Source organism: Emys orbicularis, chromosome 10 (genome assembly GCF_028017835.1).
Source record: "Emys orbicularis isolate rEmyOrb1 chromosome 10, rEmyOrb1.hap1, whole genome shotgun sequence".
Taxonomy (NCBI): Eukaryota; Metazoa; Chordata; order Testudines; family Emydidae; genus Emys; species Emys orbicularis.
The window spans coordinates 4,819,359-4,846,565 of NC_088692.1; the positions used below are offsets into that span (position 1 = coordinate 4,819,359).

The following is a 27,207-nucleotide window of genomic DNA, read 5'->3' on the forward strand; positions in this document are numbered from 1 at the left end:
CACAATAGTTACCATTTATTTAACGCTTTATACAAGGGGTTTAGATACACATTTTCACTTTTTTTTTTTTTTTTTTAAAAAGACAAAACTTCAATAAAAAAGTGTTTTTGTAAAGAAAATAATTTAGCCGAACTTGGCACGAATAAGCAGGAAAAGCCATTATAAGCCTTAAATGTGCAAAATAAAATACATGGACATGTCAACATTTCTTCCCCTTCACTCCCAACATGGAAAGATGTCAAAGGGATTGTAGTCAGACTGTATTTTCTGCTGAATTACATTTCTCTAGTTCTACATCCAATTTTAAAGTCAACTGTTAAACTACAATTATGATAGCAATTCAAGTAACCCAGACGTGTTAGCACCCATCAAATAGCCATCAACTGCAATACATCAAAAACCAGCCGAGTCTGACACACCTGAAAGTTAAAATTTCTCTTTACAAACTAACTATTAATTTACAGCATTAGAACCATTTCTAGTTTCTGTATGAGTACTTGGGATTGGAGAAATCCAGGAAAATGGAGAGTGGAGGTACTAATCAAAACCAAGTGGGTCATATACATAATTAGATGCCACATAGAGGAGGCATTCCAAAGAACACACACTATCAAACTTTTGCAGGACCATGAATTAAGAGTTTCCCTTATCCAGGAGCTGTTTGCTCCCTCAGCAAGTCCTCTGCTGCTGACATCACAGGTCAGCATGCATGTGTCATGGTAGAGAACATGTCTGTTGCTCTCTCAGCACTTCCATAGAATAAGCAGCCCTGTAAGCATGTTAAGTTATATTCCAAGAAAGCCAGATTGCAGAGAACTGCTAGAGCATGCGCCTGCAAGAAGGAAGAAAGCATTAAGCACATTTCGGCTTAAACGCCTCCTCCATTCAACACACAAGTCTAGGATTGGATGGGATTTTTAAAAATTTGTTTGTAAATCAGCTTGTAGGCTGAAAATTTTATTGAGGGGAAATAGCAAAAGGCAACCAATTGGGAGGTGTTATACGGCAGGTTAGAAAATTCTTGAGACCCTCAGAGTGTTACAATTTTTCCAAAACAGCTATGAACTTGGCAACTTCACGATCAGTCGTGGTACCAAGAGGCAGCTTCCGTAATCCCTGCACAGAGAAAAAAGGTGGTTAGAAGTTTTTATTGAAAAGAAGTTTTTTTTAAAATTCTATAAAAAAAAAAAAAAGAGGCACCCACTTACTAAAGCCATCTCCCATGGAGGGGATAGCCAGCCTTACATCTCCCAAAATACCTCCCTTCCAGAATCCCTGACTACCTGCTGGATTAACTGTTCCCTTCGTGCCCTCCTCTCACTCACACCTGTGTGCCTTCTTCTACCTGGTCCCATACACATGAATCCCTCCTCTCTCCACACAGTCCACGTTGCCAGTCTCCTCTTTCCTCAAGATTACTTCTTCTGAAAGACCTACAACATTGGAACTCCCTGGAGAGATGTGTTCAACTAGATGGGAATAGGACTATCTTTCTCTACAAAAAAATAAAACCTTTTAGAAATCCAAAAAAAGGCCCATAATTAACAAGATGGGTACTAAACTTCATAATTCAGTTTGCTTTCTGTTCCTCTCCAGTCTGCTTTCAGGGGATTGTCTGTTTAGATCGTTAATGCTCTCAGACGAAGGCTGGGTTTTAAGTTCAATGTGCTTCATGCTGTAGACAGACGGCCCTATGTAAACTAACAACACTATTCGTTCGGCAGAGGAGAAAACAGTCCATCTACCCTGGTGTGTAATGCTGTTCTGACCAAGCACTAGGAAATGTGACACATTGCAACCCAAGGAAAAATCACCACCATGGCAATTCCCTCAGCATTAGAGCCAACAGCCTTAAATCCAATCCATGGAAAGAAAGATGGACAAGAAACCTTCTAAGGTTTCCAAGATTTATTAAGACCCACCAATTCCTTTGTATTGTTGCTAGCTTCAACCTAGCTATTTTATTTCTTCCATTTGCTTACAGAGAATTTAACATGTGACGACAAATTTAACATTTGAGAACCATTGCTGGGGTCAGCAACCTGAGGTACAGGCACTTACTGTGTTCAGAAAGTTGCAAAGATGCTTTGCCCATGGACACCTGAAAACAGATTTAGATTCTTAATCCACTTTCCACATATGGACAGCCTCCTTCCCCATTTCAGCTACTTCGTAATGAATGGAAAGTTGCACTGAGAGCGTGACATTCCCAATATTTTGTTACACTTGCTAGTCAAATGCTCAAACGTCATGTCCCAAAATGTGGGAGAGGTCGCCATTGAAGTCACCTTGACATTGAGCACATGTTGAGACATATTACGTAAGAGCTAAATAAACTGCTCTGCAAGCTGATGGAATTCAATAAATATAGCAAGCTTGACAAAAAAAGGATGTATTCAGACCTCCCTCATGCACACATCTACATCATCAAGCTCATGAAAGCCAGTGATTAGTCACCCCATCCCTTTTGCCATGTACAGCGGAAACAAAGCAAATGAGAAGCTCTTTAAGAAGCTGATAACTTAAGTGTCCCTGATTTCCTCTCAGAACAAGATTCCAGGAAGTGCAATTGGAACGTTATGCTACAGCCGTCTGCAACATGTTTTGCCTGTGAATTAAAAATTAAAAATTTGGAGCAGGCAACTTCTGTGCCTTCAGATACACAAACATTTAGCTACCTTGTTTTAGGATTAATTCAATTCTTAAGGCCTGGTATGCCAAGGCAAAAAAAGAGCCCACATTTTAAAACCTTGAATGCTTTACTGCCAAATCTAGAAATAAAATACTGCAATCATACCAGACAAGGCTTATGCTTACCTGTGAAACCACTTTCTCTCTGTAACACATCTGAAGCATTTATAGCAATAACTGTATTCCAAAAGTACTGTTACGACTATTTCAGAAACCCTTCCCTCCACACCTAGTCACAGAGCAGATGATTGTCTCCGAATTTTATACACAACTTGAGGCTCCACACAGTTTGCCTAAAATGGGACAGATCAAGCATTGGTGCACCTTTAGCCCCCACTAGAAGCACCTCTATATTAAGGATGCAAAACTCCACACCCAATCCCAGTGGATGAGCTGTTTGAATGAAGTGAGTCTTGCATGTTGTGCTCTCTAGTTTCTGTGGGACACACTTCCTTAGAAAGGTGCAGGGCCTTACTTTAGCGTTTCATTGAAACATGCAAAAAAACCCTGATTGAGCTCCATATTGTTGGAATTGTTGCTGCTATTAGTGACCATCACTTTTCATTAAAATGACCAGATGCCTTCCAGGTTCCATAGCTTCATGGAAACTGCCCCAGGCCAGGGACCCCATGTCCTCCAGGCCAATTGGCTCCTCAGGCTGCCTGACGCCCATAGCCTGGGAAGCCAGCTTCCCTCAGTGTGTCAGGAAGCACAGGGAACCAGCTGGCCCAGGGGCAATTGCCATGGGGAAACTGCACCGGAGCCACAGACCCTGGAAGCTGCTGACTGAAATCGACCTGATTTTTGTCAGTTTCACAGCTGAATAGAAAATGTGCCTATTTCCTTTCAAAAACACATTTGCATTTCTCATACAAAAAAAAAATAATAATCAGAATTTCCAAGTTTTGGCCATTTTAAAAATGTTTCTATCTACTCCCCATGAAGTTGGAAAGCGCCTCGGACTTCAGACCAAAGACATTACCACTACACTGAAGACTTTATACAAAAGTGGTACAAAAGAGAGCGCTATGCTATTTGGGGGACAGGTTTCCAGCTATGTTTTAAGAAAGTTTGCGTGTTCTGTTAACCAAACATTTGTGCAGTATTAAGCATTCTTAGGAACCCAGTAACGTGATTAATAAGCTTTTCCTAAATTTATTTAGCTAATCAAAAATGGCTTCAACAGAGGATGAGCAGTGGCTATTAGTGGAAGGAACACCCACCTGTTTTCCCAAGGCAAATAGAAAACTAGTGAATATTATCCTGGTCATTGGTCATGTTCCTAAAAACAGACTACAGACTTCTTTGACAAAAGATGGAATGGGAATGCAAAAAAGCCAGAGGGGCCCATCAGGTAACAGGGCTTGTCACTGAAATATTGACATCAGAACAATTTTAAACCCACCAAATTTTTGAATCTCATTACTGGCTGTAACAGCAAGGATAAAATTGTGCAAAAAATCCATAACAAGACTGTGTGAATGTTAATGGAATTATGAGCAATTCATCAGTGTAATCTTCACTGCTATAATCAGCCTGGTATTTGACTCCAAATATTCATACTTACATATACAGGTTCTCGCTAATTAAATGGATGATGAAGATGCCAATGGACTGCATCTTCCTATTTCTGCAAGTCAGGTACAGGCAGAGCAGTTCACCTACATATTGAGGACCAAGTTTTTTCCACCTGAACAATAAAGAAAATTGGAGTAGCAGGTGATGGCACTTGTATCTAGTTCTAAAAACGTATGTGGCACCATATATAATTTGGTTCATTTGTTTTGTAGACCATTTCCTCTTTTCCCACAGAGTCTTAGATCAAAGACATCTCACCATGGAGAGAGGAGTCTATTGAGTAATGCAGCTCAACTGGTGTCCTTGCCTGACTCTCATACAGCCACTGGTTGGAATACAGTTTTCCCAGTCTTAAAACTACTTCCCCATGATTGAGAACCACTTTGAAAGTGAAACCTTCACCCCACGTGCTCTAGAAGAACACATATCCGGTATGAGAAGTCACTTAGCAATGCTTTAGGAGAGCCCTGCGCAAATACAAAATGCATATCTGCGGATGCAGATATCCGCGGAGTTGCAGGGCTCTAACAATGAGAGAGACCAACAGGGCCATGACCAGCGACCGGGAACAGGAAACGCAGTAGCAAAAGCAGCAGCATGTCAGGCCATCGCTTGCAGGAAGGGACTCCTGTCTGGGAGTGTGTGAGCGGCTTGCACATACTAGCGTGACCAGTGACAGCCGCCGGTGAGCCTGGTGCCCGCCCCAGTGGGCAGGGCAGGGGGCGGTACAGCCATACTGGAGGAGCTGCCCGGGCTGGGCACTGACCCAACATGCTGCTACTTTCACCGCTGCGGTTCCTGGCCCGGTTGCTGGCCATGGCCCTGCTGGTCTCGCTCGTTGTTGCAACTCTGCGGATATAAATTTGGTATCTGCGCAGATATAAATTTTGTATCTGAACCCTTTTTAAAAAAAACAAAACAAGTTTGGCCATGTCTTACTGACAATTAGCTGGTTGTCTATAACCCCCCACCCCCCAACACACACAAGTTACATCTCTGGGGGAGGGGGGGGGAACCCCACATCTTTGGCATTTAACTTTTCCCACAGATAAACGATCAGACCTCAACAAAGTGTTTACTCACAGATGCAACATTGTTGCCTTCTGAAAATTCAGATCTCTCAGAAGCAAGTTAATAGTGCCATGGAGAATGTGTTCTTCACAGGAAAGGCCATTTAATAATAGCCTCAGAGCCCAGAAGTTATTCTAGTAGGTAAAGAGAGGAATAAGCTAGTGAAGGAATTCTATGCTACAGTACCTCATTTTATTGGAAATCCCTGAAAAATAAACAGCTGGTCAAGTTTAAATATAAAGAAAACAAAATATAAAACTTGACAAAACGTGCATAAAATTCAATATGCTGTTAATTGTATTTTAAGCATCATTTGTTTTAATTTACTAGAGTTGAAGATTCCTAAGACTTACCCCGAAAGCCAGTGTTATTTCTAGAAAGGAACTCAAGTATGGAAGGTCGTTTAGAAGCATCTGCTGCACTGCTTGCACTGTGAGGATAAGACAAGCCTCAAGCTGTAACTGAAGGAATCAGAAAAGATGTTAAGAAATATTTAAGGCCTGATTCTCCGTGGCCTTGTACCCTATGTTGTCATTGATAGCCGCTCACATCAGGTGTAAATTGCTGCCATTCTGAGCTAGTAGTGTTTTACACGGACTTTGCACAGGTGTCAATGATAACATATAGTGCAAGGCAGGAGAACCAGGCCCTCAGTTCACATTGGGCAATATCAATACAAGGTGAGCTTGCTAAGAGCCTTCTGGACAAACTGACTGCAGAATAGATGGTTACAAAAGTCATAGAAACAGAAGAGATCTAGTGACAGGCAATAAGACTTGCACATGGGAAGGGAGATCAGAATTCTTTGCACTTCTGTGGTATCTTTTACCAAAGGTTCTCAAACTGCCTTACAAACATTAAGGCTCACAACAGCACTGTTAAGTAGGGCAAGTGTTGTTACATGGACCAAGAAAATCCTGTAAAAAGCAACAGAGTCCTGTGGCACCTTATAGACTAACAGACGTATTGGAGCATAAGCTTTCATGGGCATTCACCCATGAAAGCTCATGCTCCAATACGTCTGTTAGTCTATAAGGTGCCACAGGACTCTGTCGCTTTTTACAGATCCAGGCTAACACGGCTACCCCTCTGATACTTGACAAGAAAATCCTGACATTTGAGTTACACAATTAGGAAAGAAGTTAAACATGATTTCCTCAGAGGAAATAAAAGGAGTAGTGTTAATCAGTTTGCTTAGGTAAATGAATATATCCTAATTACTGATAACTTTCATCACGTTCACACTAAACAAATCAGGTACCATATACAACTCTCTGCTTCCTGATTATTAAATTATGGACAGCCAGGTTTTCCAACTATAGTAGATTTTACTTATTACCAACCCATCAGTTGCCATCAAAAAGTTGCCTTATCTAGCAGCAGCCAGTCAACTAATCCTAATACAGAAATTGAAGTCTGTTCATCCCCCTTTTGTAGATGGGGGAAATTGGGCGGAGAGAGGCAATCGTTGTCGAAGGTCACAGAGTGGCAGGAATAGATCCTGGGAGTCTCAGCTCCAAGTCCTCTGCTCTAACCACTAGACTGTGCTAGGAATTCCTATGCTACTTCCTAAAGATTCTCAGCCTCTCTCGAAAGCATTTAATACATTTGAATTGAAAGACAGCTATTTTCAAACCTAACAGTGCAATCAAAATCCACTATTCAAAACAATCACCTCCCTCATTAACCGTTACATACTTACAGGACCAGAAAAAACATTTGATGGCAGAGAAACATTGACTTTTGTCTTCAGTTCATTTAGAAGAACGCAAGATACAGACACCACCATCTGCAACAGGAAGTTATGATAGTCACAAGCAGAGCAAGAAAGAGCCCAAGTATTCAACAAATGTCAAACCGTGTCCAAAACTAAATTCTTTGGCATAGGGTGTTTTAATGTTTTCAGTCCCATTTCTGCTTGCTATGAGGTTGGTTATTCTATCTATGAGGAATGCTGTAATTGTATGGTCCATCCTCAGCAGTCCCCCTAAATGTGCTTGTATTAATGTAACTGTGCTTTAGGTTTACTGTGTTTAGAAAATATTCTGTTATACAAATATTGACCTTTTGTGTTATCCCTAAAGCACCTCCTTTAAGACTAAATCCCTCCCTCCCTCTTGGTTTTATAATTATCCAATGCACTTCACAGCTAAAAGATCTGGAATCAGCACCAAGAACAGTTAAATGCCATAGTGAATTAAGTGTTATAGCTGTGTTGGTCAGGATATTAGAGAGACAAGGTGGGTGAGGTAATATCTTTTATTGGATCAACTTCTGTTGGTGAGAAAGAGAGAAGCTTTTGAGCTTACACAGAGCTCTTCTTCAGATCTGTGTAAACTCGAAAGCATGTCTCTCTCGCCAACATAAGCTGGTCCAATAAAAGATATTACCTCGACCATTTTGTCTCTCTAATGGTGAACTAACTAACTCCTATGCAGTTACCAGATGGGACACAAATACTATATCAGACTAAGTCCAAAACATGTCAGGATTTCCATATGAAAAGGTTAAGACTTGGTATTCAAGGTGTTCTTTTGGCATGTGCCAAATTAAATTGATGGTGTAATACAATGTGGATCCATTCCCAAGACTCCAAAATGAGTTAATCCCCAAACTGAAGAAAATAATTAAACACAAGGCAAAAGCTTCTCCATCGCAAAGTGGCGTCAGTTACCTCTTGGAAATCATGTGGTGGCTCTTTCAATGAGACAGCATTTACATGCCCATTTTTCTCCAGAGTAGTGCTACTACCCAAAACCATGATGAGGGAGCTCCAGCATTTTGGCTGAAACAGAGTAAAAACTTTCAATTAACAAAACCACAGACTTTCGTGAAGTTTGCTGAATCAGTCTTTAGATCTAAAGAAAGACTGAACAAGGTAAATATTATATATTCAAGTAAAGACAAAAGTACATAATATTTGGGATAAAAAAATGGTTTCCGGCATGGTACACACCACAGAATCTGCAAAAAAAAAATCAACATTTTCTGCTTTATGTACCACAAACCAGAGTGAGTGAGACAGAACAGAGGGGTTTCTTCCTGCGTGACTCTGTAGTGCTGACAGTGAAATGGTAATATCTGGCCTATCAGCAAGAAGTCACAAGGGCAGGAGGAGCACAGATATTTGCAACAGTGTGTCCAAGATACTAGTTTCAGAGTCACTGTGCTGACCACACTCTGGAGTTATACATTGGAGTATACGGGGCTTGTCTTTTCCCCTCTTATACAGACACTATCCCCATTGTGCCTCACCTGAAGCAAAGGCCGCTTCCCCCTTCCCCCCGATACACACACACACACACACACACACACACACACACACACACACACACACACCATCACAGTACAACAAAAGGCTTCAGGGGTAGACCTTCAGATGGTGCAATTGTCATAGCTTCATTGATGTCAATGTAATGGACCATACCATGGACTTCTACCCGCTGACGATTAAAAACATTCAACCATGGTAAGTTTTATTTGCTTTGTTCTAGGTCAGGACACTGTGGTAAAGGTGGTCAACTTGACTTAGATTGCTTTTCCCTTTTACACAGTGTCAGAGGTGCCTGCAATTCTTCACCACTCCTTCCAGCCCACGGCTCAGGTTCATAGGTCCTGGAGTTCCAGTCCTTTTCTCTTCAAATTTCTTTTAACAGACAGACAGTCTTTCCATCGCATCCTCAGTCTTCCATGTTTTCTCACTGTTCTTTGGTGCTCATTCTCCCATTCTTATCACATGTCCAGCCCACCTCAAATGTGCACTTTCCAGCCCAGAGTCCCAAGTTCATCTTCCCCCTAATTTCTTCCATGCACACGGTCTACCCTCCACTTGCCTGACAATCTTCTCAGTATATTATTTTCTATGACCTGTATCTTGTTTTCTTCTATCTCCAGGAGACCCACTGTTTCCAAACCATACATCACAGAGGGGAAAAAACACAGCACAGACTTCCTTTCAAATTTGTTACTTAATTGCCTGTCCCACAGTACTCCTACCGCCCACACACACTGGGTGGTTCTTTTCAGTTTGAGATCTTTCTTGATGGCACTGAGCATACTTCCCAAGTACACAAACCTTCTCTTTTGATTCTGCTTCTCTCCTGAAATGTCAGCCAACAGCTCTTCTTCCACCTTCCTTAGTTTTCTGTGTTTACCTTCAAACCATGATCTTCAAACACAGATGCCCACTCCAATGCCATATTTGCCAAAAGGGCTGGACTGTCAGCTTACATTCATTCTCTCTGTCTCCCCACAGGCTTGGTTCTCCTACTAATTAACTCCAAAAACTAGGATGAAGAGAAGTGGATTCACAGCACAGTGCTTTCTCTCAAGCCCACTGTCACCTCAAAACTCTCCAAAATTCCAATACTGTTATCACCTAAGCTCTTGACCCTCAATACAGCTCCTCGATCTCCTCCACATCTTGAAGTCCCCCTCCCATTCATCTCCATACTCCAAACACCAGCTCCCACTGTACGAAGTCACATGCTTTCTCAAGATCAATAACTGCTACAATGCCCTCCATTTACCATTCTTTCAGGTGTCTGTCTCATTGCAAATATTGCATTTGCAGTACTCCTTCCGTTTCTAAGGCCACATTGCTCCCCTCCTATATTTTCCTCCACCTTGCACTTCAACCTTGTCCCCGAAACCCTCTCAAGGCCTTTAAAGGGTTGACTTAACATTGTCAAGCCCTGATCGGGGTTTGAATCATTTGCACCATCCTCACCCTTCCAGAGAGGCACAATCAATCCTGTTCTTCAGTCATCTGGTAGCCACCTTACTCCAGTACCTCCAATTGCCTTGATCATAACCACACTTCTCTTCTTCACCAGCTGCTTTACCATTCTTCATGTTATTCGGTGTTTCTTCTACTTCCTCTACAGAGATGGATACCTTTTGAGACTTTCCCATAGTTGTCAGCAGTGCTTGAATTTGCAGCTTTCTTCTCATTTAATGGTCTTCAGAACTATTTTTTCCCCATACCTCTACCACTTCTTTACGGTTAGTCACCACACAGCTCCCATTCGTCACACAGTTATTCATATTTTGTTTCTCTTTCATCAAGCCAAAAGCCAAAATTTCCTACCACCATCTTTCTGTGTAATTCCTCTTCAGCCTCCATTCTTACCTTAGCAACTGACTTTTTAGCCTGTTCGTATGCATTTTAAAGTTTCTCATTAGCACGAATCCTCAAAACTCTGAATATTTTTAATTTGTTTGTACAGACTTCCACCACCATCTTATTCTCCGAAAGCACCCCCATCTTACCACTAATCATGTTACCTCCACTGCCTTAATGAAACATTCTTTAAACTTCCTCCATTCTTCCTTCAATGACTTCACCGCCATTGGCAAAGGATGAAAACAAGCCTTCCTTTACTTTTTGGAAGAATTCTTCCTTACCACCCTGCTTCTCCCTTTACATAACCACCAATACAATTTCATCTTCTTTCATGTCAACTCACTAAAAACTGGACTACATAAGGGGACATCTGACAAAAACTAACTGATGAGGTTCTAGTTCAATCAACCAATCCTTTGCACCATCTTGCTTTTTACAGCTTCACAGCGATCTCTACTTTGTCACTGGACCCTGCTGTACCTCTGACGGACTGATCTCAGGGCTAAGAGCCAGGAACCCCCAAGTTTGACATTGATTAGTATGTGGTCTTGGGTAAACTGCAGCTTCTCTGCCTCAGTTTCCCCAACTGTGGAAAGGAGCTAATGTCAATCCGAGGTATTGAAAGGATTATCTTTTTGCAAATGTTTTGAAAATATAAGTACAGTATTAAAGTTTGGGGGAAAACCTGGCATAAAGTCAGAAAAAAAAAAAAAAAGGCTGTTCAACAGTGTATTCTTGTATTAGACAAACAGTGGCTATATAGAACAGAACTGTATAGAATCTAACAACAGAAGCATAAGATTAACACAAACACTCACATTTCTGTATAATGACAGATTGCAGTAAAGGAGTTTGAGCGCATGCTTAATTAGAATGGAGTTCTTCACAGGAGAACCTAAGGGAGGAAAAAAGTAGACAACTCCTTAAACCTGATAAAAATGAAGGAAATGAAGTGCATATTTAAAAAAAAACAGGCGGCAGATTTAATTAAGTACAGTAATGTTTTTACACGTATTTAATGTTAAGATTTTTGTCACGGTTATTTTTAGTGACAGACAGGTCACAGGCAATAAACAAAAATTCAGAGGAGCCAGTGACCTGTCTGTGACATTACTAAAAATAACCAGGGGGCAGGGCTGGGGGTGGAGTGGGGAGAGAGGGGGGGCAACTGACAGCATGAAGCTGAAGAAGTTACAGAGGTCTGGTAAAGTCACAGAATTGGTGACTGCCGTGACCTCATACGTGTAAGGATAAAATTTAACCACCAGTAAAGCAAAGAGGGGATAGAAATGAGAAGTGTCCACGCTACTTTACAATATTTCATGCCACAATTCTAGGTTCCAGTCATCAGTTGTAATATGCTCCCCCAAAATCCTTAGGAACATGTACAAGCAATTAGGGGGGAGGGATAGCTCAGTGGTTTGAGCATTGGCCTGCTAAACCCAGGGTTGTGAGCTCAATCCTTGAGGGGGCCACTTAGGGATCTGGGGCAAAATCAGTACTTGGTCCTGCTAGTGAAGGCAGGGGGCTGGACTCGATGACCTTTCAAGGTCCCTTCCAGTTCTAGGAGATAGTATCTTTAATTAATTGAGATATCCTAAAACATATCACATGGAATAAATCCTCTCACCAGGTACAGAAGGTTTACAGTACATGACTATTGTGCTTAAATATCCCATGCGCCTACAAATATCACCAACTAATAGCTACTGAGCGGACTTGTGTGAAATAAGCTTGGGGCATCAGACTCGTTCCTGTGGGGCAAGTCTGTGTGTACCAAGGTCTATTATCACAATAGTCTCAGCAGAAACCCTCTAATAAACCACAATGTACACAAAGGCAATGTATACATTGCCCACATTATCCTGATATATCAGCCTTGACTTTGAGCAAATGCCTTTAGTGAAATGGGTCTCAGTGTCTCCACAGTCCATTCACTCATTTGCTCAAGGTCAAGGCTGACACATCATGACAGTGTGGGTAACATATACGTTTATGAAAGGGTTTAATACTCAGCACTTTTTAACAAGGCAGTCCTTTAGAAAAAACAAAAAGGAGCTGAATGGCTGACAAGGGTTAGCATCTGTGTAAGTTAGAGCATGGTAAAACAACAAAGTAATTTCTGCTTGAGTCTAAAACTTAAATAGCATTGTTCCTCACCAACACTTATGTACCATGCTTTAACCCAGATAATTTATGGCTGAGTTGGAAGTCCCATAAATCTCATGTTAGATTTAATCCAAACAGATAACCACACACAACCGTAGTCAAGTGGGGTACCAAATGGATAGAAGCAAGAAGCACTTCAACAAATAATACTTGCCAACTGAAATCCACTCTCCAGGGTCATGAAAATTATTTCCACAGGGAACACTCCCAGTTCTGAACATCTTTAGGTAGATCTCAAACTGGAAAGGGGTTATCCGGCAGGCGGTACAGCATGCAAGGTTATTGAAGGGAAGCAACAATGAATGTACAGCACTAACGAAGTCTCCACTTTTGCACAAGTAGAATGGGATTTTATCTCTAAGCTTTCTTAACCTGGATACAAGAAAGGATTGCAGATTTGATTTTTGTGGATGCCATTAACAACATGGAAGCATTACCGGGATTTCCTTTGAGACCTCTTGCCACTTGGCTTCCCAAGAACTCAGTTTGATTCCAGACTTTGTCACTCAGGTATCTTTATTTGGCATACAGCAACGCTACACTGAGTTGATTAGACTCGAATGAAGGGGGTGGATGTAGGGTACATCACAGAGAAACCATCTTCCTTTATGTACATTTACAGATTTCGTTACATTTACTATACGTTGTGTTACACATTTTGGGATTGGCTTGGTTACTTTGTAGGAACCAATCCCTTTTCAGCATGCTTTGCCCACGCACTGTCCATGTTCGACCTACTCTTTACAATCCCAACTTATCTTGTTCGTTGTTATTTTGCTCTTTGTAAATGGTTCCCTGGTTGTTCCTGTGACACTCTGCATCCCATATTCACCATAGGGATATCATTATGATAGGATTATAACATAATTATGATGCATCTTGTACAAAACGTGTCATGTGAGGCGTCAATGGAAAAGTTATGGTTTGCTGAAAGGTTATCTTATTGTATGCATGTATCATTTTTGTATCTGGAGTTACTAATAATGACTATGCATCTGTATTTCAAACGTGTTTGCTCCTGGGTAACACTCACAAAGTAGCTTACATCCAGCACATTGTGAATGAACTATTTAAGGCAATGGCCCATCAACCAAAAAAAGGCCACAGGAAAAGCTTAGCCTCACCTAATAAGCTTCCCTGTGGACACTTCCGCCAAAATATGGGTAATGGATGCCATGACTCATCGAAGCATGCAAGGGCATGTAACTAAATCATGTGATATTGGACTCCATTTTGGTGCCTATACTTTTCCACAAAGTGTGCTGGGGGCTTGTTTGGGACAATGAAATTCCCTCCACATGAAAGAAGCTTTAAAAAGGGGGAAGTGACATCACTTGGCCTCACTCCCTCTACAACACAACACCTGATGAACAAAGACTGAACTGAGGAAGGAGGTCCGAGGCAGGAAAGAAGAAAGCCTGCCTGTGTATGGAAGCTTGGTGGACTGTTGGTATTATTTAACATGGTACACTGCTTGATTCAAATCCTGTCTAGTTTGTAAAGCTTAGATTACCTAAGAAATAAAACAAAATGCAATCTACTTTGATCTGTATGTTCACTACTTATAATCACTTAAAATCTCTTTCTGTAGTTAATAAATTTGTTTTATATTTTACACCTAAAACAGTGTGTTTTGCTAGAAGTGTTTGGGGAATCTGCTCAGGAACAAAAACTGGTGCATTCTCCTCTCCACACCGAGGGAGGGGCAGACTGGGTAATAAACTTATACTGGCCAGGCTTTTGACCAGGGCAAGATGCTACAGTCCAGGGGTACAAGGCTAGGGAACTATGGGGAGTTGGCTGCAGCCTCTCTATTGTTAGTTCATGAGTGGCTGAGGAGAAGCATTCATGTAACTGCAGCTGGGTGTGTCCCTGCCTGTGCAAAGGTTTGAGAGAGTGCAGGACCAAGAGCCATCTGCAGCTTGCCACAGTCTTCACAGTACGAGAGGAAGCCCAGACTGGCATGCCAGAGGGCTCAGCGGTACCCCAGTTCCAGGGTGCACCCCGGGGAAGTCTGTCACAGTTCCTTCCCCTTATCTTAGCTAGTTCAAACATTCTATTTTAGCTCACTGACCCTTTTACCTATCTTAGTTAGCACAAACATTCTGTTTTCAGTCTGCTGATCTATTTATCTTCCCAATTTGGTCTTCCAAGACACATGCCTCCCCCATGCTTAATTACTCATGTCAACCCAGGCCTACAAATGTTATAAAAAAAAAAAAATGAAATCTGGATCCTACTATGTTTACCAGCTAATATTTGTTAGTGATGCAATGTTGTGTTCAGCAACTAAAAAAAGTCTGTCAACCAGAATCATTTCTTTTCAAGGTGTGATTTTACTGAAGATTAGACACACATAGGGAAATCTTAAAGCAAAGATAAAAAATAAAAAAGCCACTTACCCTAGAGTGTCATTGCATTTCACAGCTTTCAAGTAGCGAACTATTTCCTTATAACTAAGGAAGGGAGGAGAAGAGGAGACATTAAATTTTGAGCAGATGAATGAGGAATACTGATGAGAATTAATGAGACAAAGCAATAGCTCCCACACAGAAGACATTTATGTACAGAAAAAACAAAGGCCTGGATAAAACTGCTGGTATCTCATTGTTTTCCGATAAACCCCAAAAGTACTGAAGTCCCTGGACAGATTAAAAAAAAAAACAAAAAATGGGCAGCACCCACCAATACAGAGTTATTCAATATTTAAGTCTAGGAAAATGTCACCACTGTGGTACTGGCTGTGGGAACACCAGCTGTGTAATCAATAGGAATTTACCCTCTCTCTATACCAGGGGTGGCCAAACTGTGGCTCTTTCACAGTTAAAGTGCAGCCCCGGAGGGACCCCCGCATTCTCCGTCTACCAGACTCGGGGGCTGGTAGGGGAGCTTGGGGCTTCTGCCCTGTGGCAGAATGAGGAGGCTAGGGGCTTCTGCCACAGATGACTGGTGCCTGCTGAGGGGGGTTGGGGGGGGGGGAAGGGGAGGAGACAGGGACAATTTAAAAAGGTTCGCCCCCCCCCAGTAGCTTGAGTCATACCCCCCAAGCACACACACCCCTTTCCCTCAGTGGCCCCTCCTGTGAGCTCCAAGGTGTTAGCTCTGCGTGGAGAAGCAGCAGCAAAAGCAGCGGCTCTCCCTGCAGCTCCCAGCTGTTTGCCGCTGCCTCTACCCAAGGTGCAGCTCTCAGCTTGCCGGCTCCAGCAGCTACCATGCAGGGACGGGGCCCGGCAGCACCATGTGGCCAAATGAGGCCAGCAAATGCCGGCAAAAATTTGGGAGGGCACGTGATCCCATGTGTTCCCCTCTCACATTGCCTCTGGCTTCAGCGCAGCAGGGAGGGTGGTCTCGGGGCCGAAGTCCCAAGCCCTGGCAAGCGCGCCCTGACTCTCGAACTTCTGAAGATTGTTGTATGCGGCTCCGAGGGTCAGTAACTTTGGCCACCCCTGCACTATACCAAGAAGTGTTGAAGAAACTGAAAGCATTAGAAATGGTCTACATCCCCGATCTAACATCCCCTACATGAACCTTCAATCCTGGTCCTGTACTTAAGCATGATTGCCAAGCTATACAAGCTACATGGGGCTAACGTGATTTGGAAACTGCAAAGGCTACTCCCTATGCAGCACCCACTGAAAAACAGGAATTAAGATGATACGTGTGCATGCACATTGTTATTCTGGAGAGAGACAATTACTAGCTTTAATAGCACCTATGCCAGGGGTGGCCAACCTGAGCCTGAGAAGGAGCCAGAATTTACCAATGTACATTGCCAAAGAGCCACAGTAATATGTCAGCAGCCACCCCCCACCCCACTCCCAGCACCTCCCACCCCGCCGATCAGCTGTTTCGTGGCGTGCAGGAGGCTCGGGAGGGGGAGGGGGAGGAGCGAGGGCCTGGCAGGCTCAGGGGAGGGGGCGGGAAGGGGTGGAGTGGGGGCAGGGCCTGTGGCAGAGCCAGGGGTTGAGCAGTGAGCACCCCCCAGCACATTGTAAAGTTGGTGCCTGTAGCTCCAGCCCCGGAGTCGGTGTCTATACAAGGAGCCTCATATTAGCTTCTGAAGAGCCGCATGTGGCTCCGGAGTCACAGGTTGGCCACTCCTGACCTATGCTATGCTTCCCCAATGGACTTCCCAGTGGAACAAATTCCAAAGGAAGAAACCACTAACAGAGAAGCCAGACAATGAGGGTTGAAATCTGGGTTCTGGTAGCAAGTGCTGTGGCAGCATATCAAATGAGAGGGTTGACTCACATGCCTGGGGCCCCAAACCATTCAGATCTTTAATTGGACCATGAAGATTTGTTTAGACAGAACCATGAACATCAAGTACCTTGAACTGTCCTTAACATTCAAACTGGATATGAATATAAAAAAGAGGAACAGAGTTTTCTTACAAAAATGGATACAAAGTTTTGAATGAACCCAATTAACATTTAATTGGAAAAAAGCTTTCATTCTATCCCCAATGGCAGCTGCTATTATAGGATCTAACCTTTACAAAAGGTATAGTCAGTACAGACAGCAATTTACCCAGCAAGAAAATTTATCTTTATACACTGTTTGAAAGAGTCATTTGCACAGGTCCCAAACGTATTAATTGTATGTTCATAGACCTATCAAGGTTTTATCAATGTTGTAAGAAGTTTCAGAGACAAAACCAAAGAGATACTGTTAACATTACTACTTATGGCCTTACAGGAAGCAGATCAAGAATCCCTCTAATAATTCACTAGCTTTCTACAGTGCCTTTCATCCAGTGATCTAAAAATGCTCTGTAAACATCAATCAAGTCTCACAACACCCTTGGGAGATAGGCATTATCCCCATTTTACAGATGGGTAGAGGCAGAGGTCACAATCTGTGGAAGAGACAGGAACAGCTCCCAGAGTCCTAATTTCTAGTTCCTTGCTCTAGCCCAGTGGTCACCAACCGGTCGATCCTAGAGGATCTTGCGTTGGCCCCTTCTGGGAGCGGTGTGGGGCCGGGGTAGGCAGGGAGCCTGCCTTAGGAGCAGCCATGCTGTGTCATGGACCAGGAGCCACTGGGGGTAAGTGCTGCCCGGCTGGAGGCCATACCCCAACCCCCAGCCCTCTCCCAGAGCCAGCACCCCATACTCCCTCCTGCAGCCCAAACCCCAGCCTTGAGCCTCCTCCCAGAGCCAGCACCCCAAGCTCCAGTCTGACCCACCTCCCAGAGCCAACCTCCTACCCCCTCCTGCACCCCAACCCCCTGCCCCTGCAGTGACCCCCCCCCTCCCAGAGCCAGCACCCTGTATCCCCTCCTGCACCCAAACTCCCTCCAAGCCCATACCCCCTCCTGCACCCCAACACTGCCCCAGCACAGAGCCCCCTCCTGCACCCCAACCCCCTGCCCAGAGCCCCCTCCCACACTGCGAACCCCACGGTCCCAGCCCAGAGCCCGTACCCCCTCCCAAACCCCTACCCCAGCCAGGTGAAAGTGAGTGAGGGTGGGGGAGAGCGAGCCATGGAGATGGGGGGGAAAGGAGTGAGCAGGGCGAGGCTTTGGGGAAGGGGCGGGATAGATCCTGGTTTGCCCTTAAATTCAAAAAGTGATCTTGGGCATAAAAAAGTTGGAGACCACTGCTCTAGCCAGTAGAACAAACCGCGCAAGAGAGAGAGAGAGTCTCTCATCACTGTACCCAGATTAGAATGTCCCATTCCTACCAAGAGATTTTATTTTAAATGCCAGGCATCTGGCCGAGAACCACAGTTGCCAACTTTCACGCGGTAAATAAGCACCCCGACTTTCACAATAAGCCAAAAATCAAGCTAATCCCATTTCAAAACAAGGCCAAAACAAGCCAATCCCTAAGAGCCCCAACACTCTAGGTGACTAGATCCCCCCGGCGTGCAGTCTGGAACTGTGGTGGGCCCTCTGTGCACCCCTGACTCTCTCCCCTTCTTGCCCCTGCTTGCCCCTCCTCCCCCTGCTTGCCTGGAGCCGATCAAAAAAAGAAACAACAAGCTATAAGCCAAACAACCAACAAGCCAAAAACTAGCCAACAAGCAACTCACAAGCCAATTAAGCCAAAAACAAGCCCAATTTCTGAATTTTTTTCACGGGTTTGACATGTCTGCTGAGAACTCCTGGGGGTTAAGGAGACAAAAAAGGAGCAGAGAAGAGAAGAAGCAAGCTTCTTTGTGAATTGTACATTTTAAGACCAATAAGGGTGTCAGAAGCACCTTTGGATGGTCTTTATAAAGCATGATGGAAAAACATTCATTACACGCTGTCAGTCGTCATACTTTTTTTTTTTTTTTTTTTTTTTTAAACACACACACACCTTGCAGCAATTTTAGGACACCATGCTCTATAAAGCGGATATGATGCAGAATGCAAGTCCTCAAAAGATGGATAAGAACTTACTGTCCCTGGTTTTCCATTTTTTCTACTCGAGCCTGTATGACAGGAAGTACTTCCCACAGAAATACTTTCTTTCCTTTCTGTGTTCTTTGACCAGTGATGTTCTGGCCTTTTAAGACAGTTGTCAGTAATCCATGATCCCATGGCACCACATTTAGGCTGAAAATTAAAGTTAAAGAATATTTTTCTAAAAACTATTGCAAGGTACTATAAGAATTCACAAAACAGAGCAAAGAGACACCCATATCACTGCAATACCACAACTTTTTTTTTTTTTTTTTTTTTTATTTATTAAATGTTAAGGTTTGGTGCAACATGGACTGCTACAGTATTTCTAAAGGTTATGACTCATTTCAGAAAATTAACTTGATGGACCCCACGTTAGTCATGGCAGCAGAATGAAGCTACTAGCACCAACTAAGCTAGTTACTAGCAGACCTTGGTGCAATACATCCCCAGTATTCAGGACAATTATTCGTTAGAAGAAAATGGTGTTGGAATAGATATTTGTGTAATACGATTGGGTTGCTACAGAGATTGTATTGATCATGACAGACTAATCCTTCTTGCTAAGTCATCATAATGCTCACAATATATTTGACTCAGTAAATCTTGAGTTTGCTAAACTAAAAACATCTTAGAACCTAGACCACATAACCATTGCATCTAAAAATGGTTGTTTGCCACCCGAGTGCTGACAGTTCTAATTTAAATGTCCACAAACCACACAAGCATGACACCATGTAGCTTTTTCCAAGGAATTTCAGTAATTTTGTTTGGAAGTACCAGAATATTAGCCAGACAAATGTGACAATGTGTGTCTTATGGAGATGAGAGATATCATAATGAATGCTTACAGTCACTATTACAAAAAGCTTCTGAACATTTCCTGTAGTGATTTCTAAAGGCAAATAAAAGTAAGCCTGATGCAGCCCTGCTGTTTTAAGCTTCCATTTCCCAGACTACCAGTAAAAGGAATATTTAGTAGGAAACTATAACTAGTTTCTATTAAACCACACGCCAGGCTTAGTCTCTGGACAGATTTCAAGAGTTCAGGTTGTTGGCCACAGTCTGTTGTAGCAACACATTAGAAATCCCAATGGATATAACATGTAAATACTCCCTTTCACACTTGAGTACATTTAAGTCCACCGAGTAATAACATTTAGTCAATAGAAGCAAAGAACATACCTATTTGAGAAGGCATAGCAGTGACACGGAAGTGAGATAGTCTGGAAAAAACTAATGAACTTTTCATATAAAACTTTTGGAAAGTCACACAGCACGAGCATCCTCTGAAGTTGTGTTGTAATCCTGCATTTACAAAAATAAACTAGTTTTAAAAGTCAGCGATGTGAGTAAAATATTTTGAAGCCAGCTGAATTGTTCACTAGGTCAGTTTCCTTTTCTGATTAGGAACAAGTCTACAGTGTTTTATAAAATATTTCGAATGGATACTTTGGATTAAAATTTAGATTTTGTATAAAAACAATTTTACAAGATTTACTGTGACACTACACCCTATATTCATCATGGGGGTATGATGATGACATAATTATGATGCAATTTGTACAAGATGAGTCATGTGAGGGGTCATTGGAAAAGTTATGATTTGCCTGTGTGAATGCTGGTGGAAATGTAGGACCGGGAGCAGCCTATCGCTTATCACAGCAGCGCAGTGCTGAGAGGGAGCCCAGGCTGGTGAGTCAGAGGGCTCAGTGGTACCCCAGTTCCAGGTGGCATACAGGGGTGGGGAGAACCACCATCACACTTACAACCAGTGTAAGTTTTCTTTTTTTAAAATTCAAGTATTTATTGTGGGGGTTTTTAAATCAAAGAGCCTCACACACTGTTTGCAACATAAACCCTACAGCATCATGCCAGTGTGTACCAAATTAGATAGATCATTTGTAGTCAAAATTCAAAAACAAAACAGAACAGTAGTGGTAAAAAAAAAAAAAAAATCAATTTGATTTAAAATTTAAATTTGAGATTCTTTATTTTAAAGTAAAATATTTTAAACTGACACTGTCCTTTTAAATAAGTAACTTCAAATGCCATTACAAAACACTTTGTTTTTAATAGGTACGTAGCAGCGAGTAGGAAGTCAATTCTGACGTGAACCATTGATATTGCAAGAGTGGTGGTGAAAACGCACTTGATTTCATGGTTTCTGTCTTAAGTGGGAGCTCCTAAACAAATCAAGGAAAACTGGAGGGCAAAAAAATAAAAAAAAAATAAAAAAATCCTAATTTCATGTTCCTTCAGGATCATGTTTTTATTCTCTTGAAGCCCTAGTCATAACCAGGACTCCCTTGCGCTAGGTGCTGTACAAACACAGAACAAGACGATGGTCCCTGTCACATAAAGTATACAATCTAAGTGATATGGTATTACCTTTGTAAAGAATTATTTCCCTAATGTAAAAAGCAGTCATTTAAAATGAGGACAGATGTAGGCTGCACCTGGCCATTGGTTTAAATTAGGGAAACAGTGGGAGGGAAAGGATTTAAGTCTTCCCAAAAATCAGTCTTATCTTTGTGGCTGGTGGATTTACTGTTAAAAGTAAACTGTAAAGCTAAAGTAAGAATTGAGTTAAACAAAGAAGTGCGCGTTACATGTCCCCATTCCTCAGGCTTCGGAAGAAATTTAGTAGAGTGGTAAGTTTTAACTAACCTTTTCTACTGATATATCCTGTTTTATAGAATATAATTGTGTAACATTATGGATACAGTTAGTATTACTTAGTGTTAGAGCTATACAATTCACCTTTAAGGAATTCTAGATCAGGAAATTTAGATTTCAAGCACCAAAGCTATTTTAAACCCTTCAGTAACTGAAGGTGGCCTTTGAGGAACTGACATGTTAATGTACTTCGTAACACAACTATAGAAACTTTGCAGCCAACCACCATCCCATTGACATCTGAATCTCACACCATACTAAGCGAAGTCTTACCTTTCCATTAGACAAGGTACAGCCATCCTCAAAGATGCAGAGACACCAAGATTTTGCAAGTTCCTAACACAAATGCATTAGTTTAGTGCTTACATATTCTTCCTAGGACTGGTTTTAAAGCAATCAAATTGACAAGAGAAACAAGTTACATAAACAGATGACATCTACCCCATTGAATTTTATTAGAAAAATATTCCAAAGTATTTGCAGAGTTATAATGTACTCAATGCATTGAGTACCTTCTACAATTAATATTATCTGTATTACAATAGCGCTTAAAGCCCTGACTAAAGTGAGGGCATCTATTGTGCTAGACACTGTACAAATATATAGCAAGAGATAGCTCTTCAAGGCAGGGGTTTACAAGCTCAACACACAAAACAGAGATGGAAAATTATTACTCATTTTAAAGATGGGGAACTGAAACAGCGAAATAGAGTGCCTGACCCAAGCTCATAAAAGAAGTCCAGATAGTAGAAGTTGCAATCCAATTAACTGTTAGACCATCCTCCCCCTTTGTTTGGGATTTCCAACTTCTCTCCCATTTTGATTTAAAATTATTTTAAGCTCTGCCATGATTCAGTTATAAATCATCTGGGGCGAACAGCCACAACTGTAGCAAAGGGGCTTGGGGATTAGATGGTGAACTGGAATACTTACTGAGCAGGGTCCTTATGAAGTGCTATTTCTTTGGCTGCTCCCAGGAGCATGACAGCAGCAGCTTTAGGATTCTCTTTTTCTGCCTGATTTAAAAATGTTGTTACCAGTGCAAAAACGCCAGAATACCTAGGAGAATTAAAAGTCCTTACAGTGAAGTATATCTGCTCTGAACTGGTTTGCCAGCATGAAAAGCGTTTGCACAAAATACTATAGTCAGCATTTAAATTGACTAGTCACGATACTTCAGATTCTTTCAAGGGAAAGACACAAGTTGTTTAAAGTAAACAGCAACATTTAAAAGGAACGTATTGGGATTGAAATTGGACCCTCCACCCCAGGGGAAAAAAAAAAAAAAAAAAAAAAGAATCTAGTCAGGAAGCAGAATTTATAATTCATGGAAGTTTAAAACTAAACAGTGAGGAAAAACTGTTAAATATTTGGTCACACAAGGACAGACGCTAAAGTTTAGGGGTTTATTTGAACTGGATCCTGGTCTGGCCTAACTGGGGAAGGGGGAAAAAAAGCGAGTTTTCTATGACACGGTTTAGTTATTAACCTTAGGTTGTCATGAGTCTAACTGTACTGGAAAGCAAATCCCTGTGAATTAAAAAACATTCCTTGGAAATTCACTGAACCCTCTCATCAGTTACCTGTATATAAGCTCCACATGGCGCTGTCTGCAGATATTACATTGCCCAGGTCCCCGTTTTGGGTGACAGAAACATTCATGTGAATTGGGAGACACTCTCTCACCAACCAGGTATTTGTTATATTCCACTGAAAGTTCATGGACAAATTCTATCAGAAGGTTTCCTGGGGGATTGAGGAGGAAAGAGTGTTGAAATATGCTTTCTTCTAGACGTGTTATGCCCATAAAAAGTCCTATATATTATACAATAAACCTCGTTGATTCTGGGACAGCACAAAAGCATAATGCTTACCACCCTGTCGAAGGTCTGAATCTATATCTGTGAGCTCCAAGTTGAACATCACAAGAACACCAGCCAAGGCCAGACCACGCTGGTCTTTCCAGAATGTGCTTTTGTTATGTGCATTGCAGTGACAGTGAGACGGGGCTGTCCAGTTTTGGCACTGTTTTATGAGGAGAAGGGGGGAAAGGAAGAGGAAAAATTGCATTCAAGTTCACCAAAACAAAAATTAGTTACGATCCCTTGCTCAGCGAGGTCAACATTGCATTCGAATTGCTAGGTATCTTTTATACTGAGCTACTGCATATTCATATGCAAACGTTAGCTGATTTTACAAACTGTACAGTAACATACCTGTGCCTGGAAAGGCATAATCTACACTATAAACCTCCTTGATAAATCTACTATGTCAAAATTACAAAGTAGTACTTCTTCTCACACATTACCAGACCTAGACTAAAGAATATAAAACAGCCAAGGTCTGACTGGTTGTGAGCATGGAGATTTTAGTTCTCTTTACTCTTAAGTACGTTTCTTTCAGTTGATCATTCCCAGTGTACTCAAAATCCAAATTTAAGATACTGGAGCGTGGATATCTACCAACAACTGGAAATACTATTACAGGAGAGGAATTACATGAAAAGCAGACTGATCTAGAAAGAGTGAGAACTGGATCTTAGAAAGATTAAGCCTTTATACTTGTGTAACTAACTCACAGGAATGCTGTGAGGCTTAATTTGTATCTGTAAAGCACTGTCATCCCTGGATGAAAGGCATAATATAGTTTAAACCCACAAAGTTTAGTGAATATTGGGGGGGGGGGGAAGGGCAAAAAACCCTGAAAATATTTTAAGCCACTTTTGAGCTAATAAACCATTTTCTATAGAACACTTGGCTCCATGTTCAAAACTTCCCTAAAATCTTGGTAAAGAGCTGGAATATTTTGATGAATTACACATTTTTAAAATTTTAGCCTTTTTTTTTTTTTTTAACCTGTCTGCAACAAAAAGTGGAGAAATCTGAGTACTTCTGATATCAAGCTAATCCGGGGGGGGGGGAAAAGAGGAATGAGAGTTTACTTCCACAGAAACCACAACGCAAGCCACCATCGTGTCCGAAGCAAACAAGAGCTACACCAACTGAGGATCTCGCCCCCATAAGTTTACAGAAATTGATTCTTGTAAGTTGTTTTAGTGCAATTCGAAGAGAGAATTATTGATGTTTAGGAAACTATGTTAAAATACTCAATGTTATATTATTTATTGTTTTAATTAGATCCTGTATAAGAGGACAGGATACTGGGCTTGATGGACCTTTGGTCTGACCCAGTATGGCCGTTCTTATGGTTCCTATTTTACAGTTCACTTTGGACAACTCAAGGCTGTGTTTCATAACTACACCTCAAGTCCTTCCTTACCTCAGAAGCTAGTTTATCACAAATGTAGCAGTAGCACTGATGACAGATATTGGCATTGTTCTCAAGGGGTGAACGTGTTTCACACTCTGTTCGCCTGTAGGTTGATAGAGCAGAACACTATTTATAGTATACACTAAATAACTGTTCTGTTCCTCTTCTACTTCATGACGGTTTTTCTGATTATTAAAACCCTGCCACAATTATTTAACACAATCAGCTAATAAACTTACACCGGTAAAACTTAATATATAGCACTAAGGCACTAATAAAAAAAACAAAAAAAACCCACGGTATTTTAGAATAGCATGTGGCCCAGCAGGAAAGTTGAGACCTTGCTTTGTGCCCTGATTGCAATTATATGATTTAAATTTTCTAGCCATAAAAAAAGAGGTCACTGATATGGGGCTTTTTCAGACTCTTCTATTGAAATTTAGTACAAATTAAATAAATGCACACAAAATATCAATAATAAAAGATCTGGTATTACTCCCTATAAAAGAGGAAACCCATAGTATCCACTATGCTACTGAACATACTCAAATGGGTGTGTCATACAGTCATATCTTGCATGAGGCATCACTTTCCCTTGTTTACAGAAAGTTACTACTAGTTCACATTCCTCATCCACAATCTCTTCAGCTTTCTTGTCTTCCAGAATAGGTTTTTCTGTAAAAAGGGAAATACATTGTGGTTTATTTCAGAGTAAAATGATTTCAGATTTAGTTAAAACCAAAACTAGCTATTGGCTTTTATTCATTAAGCATGTTGGGGCAAAGACGGTCTTTGTTCAGTGTTTGAACAGAGACCAGCACAATCGGGTGCTGGTCTATGACTGGCACTACCACAACAGAAATTAAAGAGGTTATTCACATTGATACAGGACAGGCATTGGAAATCCTACTGGTACTTTGATACCACACACCAGCCGCATTTAAAGAAACTGGTTAACAACTTAAAACTACTTCGTGCTTTAAAAAAAAGTTAACATTTCTGGAGATCTTACGTGGAATTTTTTTAAAAGATGTGAAATACTAGGAGAACCTTGTGCTTTCTCTCTGTTTTTGAAAAAGATCTCATTTTCTAGCAGCATAAGCACTAATATCACACAGCTTGTCCTTGTATTAGTGACCCTCCTGATTCTCCTCCCCAGTTTGTTCACTTATTACGTTATTACGGTATCTGCTGCTAAAGCCCGATGAAGATTTCCTGCATTTCAACTACTTCTCCGCATTTTAAACTGAACAAAATGAAGGATCATTAAATGGCAAAAGATGACTACAATTTATTTTATATTTGTCTGACTTAGCTCACTTTCCACGGGGAGAGGGACCAGATGATCTAACATGCCATTTCCATTTCTAGTTTCATGCCAATAGGACTCACGAGTTATCGCTATTTAGTAGGAGGCTTCAAAACAAAAACAAAACAAAAACAAAAAACCCACCATACACCAACAAACAAAAAAACCACCAAGAACTACTCAAGGATGCGTTCTCTCCCCCCCGGGAGAGAGAGAGGACTCCACTTTTTCTGATGAAAGTTTAGATTCTGGGGAAACAGTTAACAAAACCACTTAAAACAACTTTCCTTAAGTATACTTTGCCCTTTAAAGGAATTTAATGTAATAGACACCAATTTAAGAGAGACAAGGGCCACTTAAAAAAAAAAAAAAAAAAAAAAAAAAAAAAAAAAAAAAAGATGTATTTTATATGCATATTTCGTATCTGCTTTTGTAACTTGCTACAGCAAATATTGCCATAACAGAGAAAGGAAATGCTTATTTTTCCAGTTTGTTTAGTAAGTGCATTTACAAACATGTTTTATTGCTGCTCCTGGTTAGTCAATTTTCTTTTTTGTTTTTGTGGTGGTTATACACTGCAACAAGACAGAGGAAACACCCTCACACTTTGATTATTTTAGAACTACAAACACTGGCAGGGAGACTCAAGAGCAGTAGTAATACTTAAAACAAATCTGAACTAAAAAAAAATCTCTTTGCAGAGACTTACATAAGGCAAGAGCACAACACTTACGCAATGGTTCAACTAACAGGACTGAGTTCCCGAGAGGACTCTCAGCTTCATCATCACTTATCAGGATCACACTTTCCTCCTGCGCACCTCCTTGTTCTGGGCCCATGATACCTAATCTCAAAAACAGAAAACAATTTGGGACTAGAGGAGAGAAATAAACTTTGCTACAATACATTGCTCTTAATATAGAGC

At 41.4% G+C, this 27,207-nt stretch overlaps 1 protein-coding gene across 1 annotated transcript; it reads right to left on the reverse strand.

Annotated features, from left to right (window-relative positions):
• LOC135884540 (uncharacterized) lies at positions 1–27,207 on the reverse strand. The gene is made up of 19 exons (XM_065411960.1): positions 27,016–27,207; positions 25,519–25,648; positions 24,983–25,076; positions 23,578–23,728; positions 23,287–23,449; positions 22,637–22,762; positions 21,977–22,039; positions 20,210–20,332; positions 19,022–19,177; positions 15,037–15,090; positions 12,789–13,006; positions 11,284–11,360; positions 8,015–8,125; positions 7,043–7,129; positions 5,694–5,801; positions 5,353–5,474; positions 4,259–4,381; positions 2,062–2,101; positions 1–1,116 (listed from the first exon to the last, which is right to left on the reverse strand). Exons 1-19 carry the CDS (start codon positions 27,188–27,190, stop codon positions 1,039–1,041), a joined length of 2,199 nt encoding a protein of 732 aa, XP_065268032.1. The 5' UTR covers positions 27,191–27,207; the 3' UTR covers positions 1–1,038.

What these genes read in the sequence shown, in the direction of transcription:
- LOC135884540 (XM_065411960.1), bottom strand. Translation starts at nt 27,190, where the DNA reads ATGTATTGTAGCAAAGTTTATTTCTCTCCTCTAGTCCCAAATTGTTTT. An exon ending in TGTATGACACACCCATTTGA is followed by an intron (nt 25,077 to 25,518) that starts GTATGTTCAGTA and finishes ATCAACCTACAG; the next exon opens with GCGAACAGAGTGTGAAACAC. An exon ending in CATGTGGAGCTTATATACAG is followed by an intron (nt 22,763 to 23,286) that starts GTAACTGATGAG and finishes TAATTCTCCTAG; the next exon opens with GTATTCTGGCGTTTTTGCAC.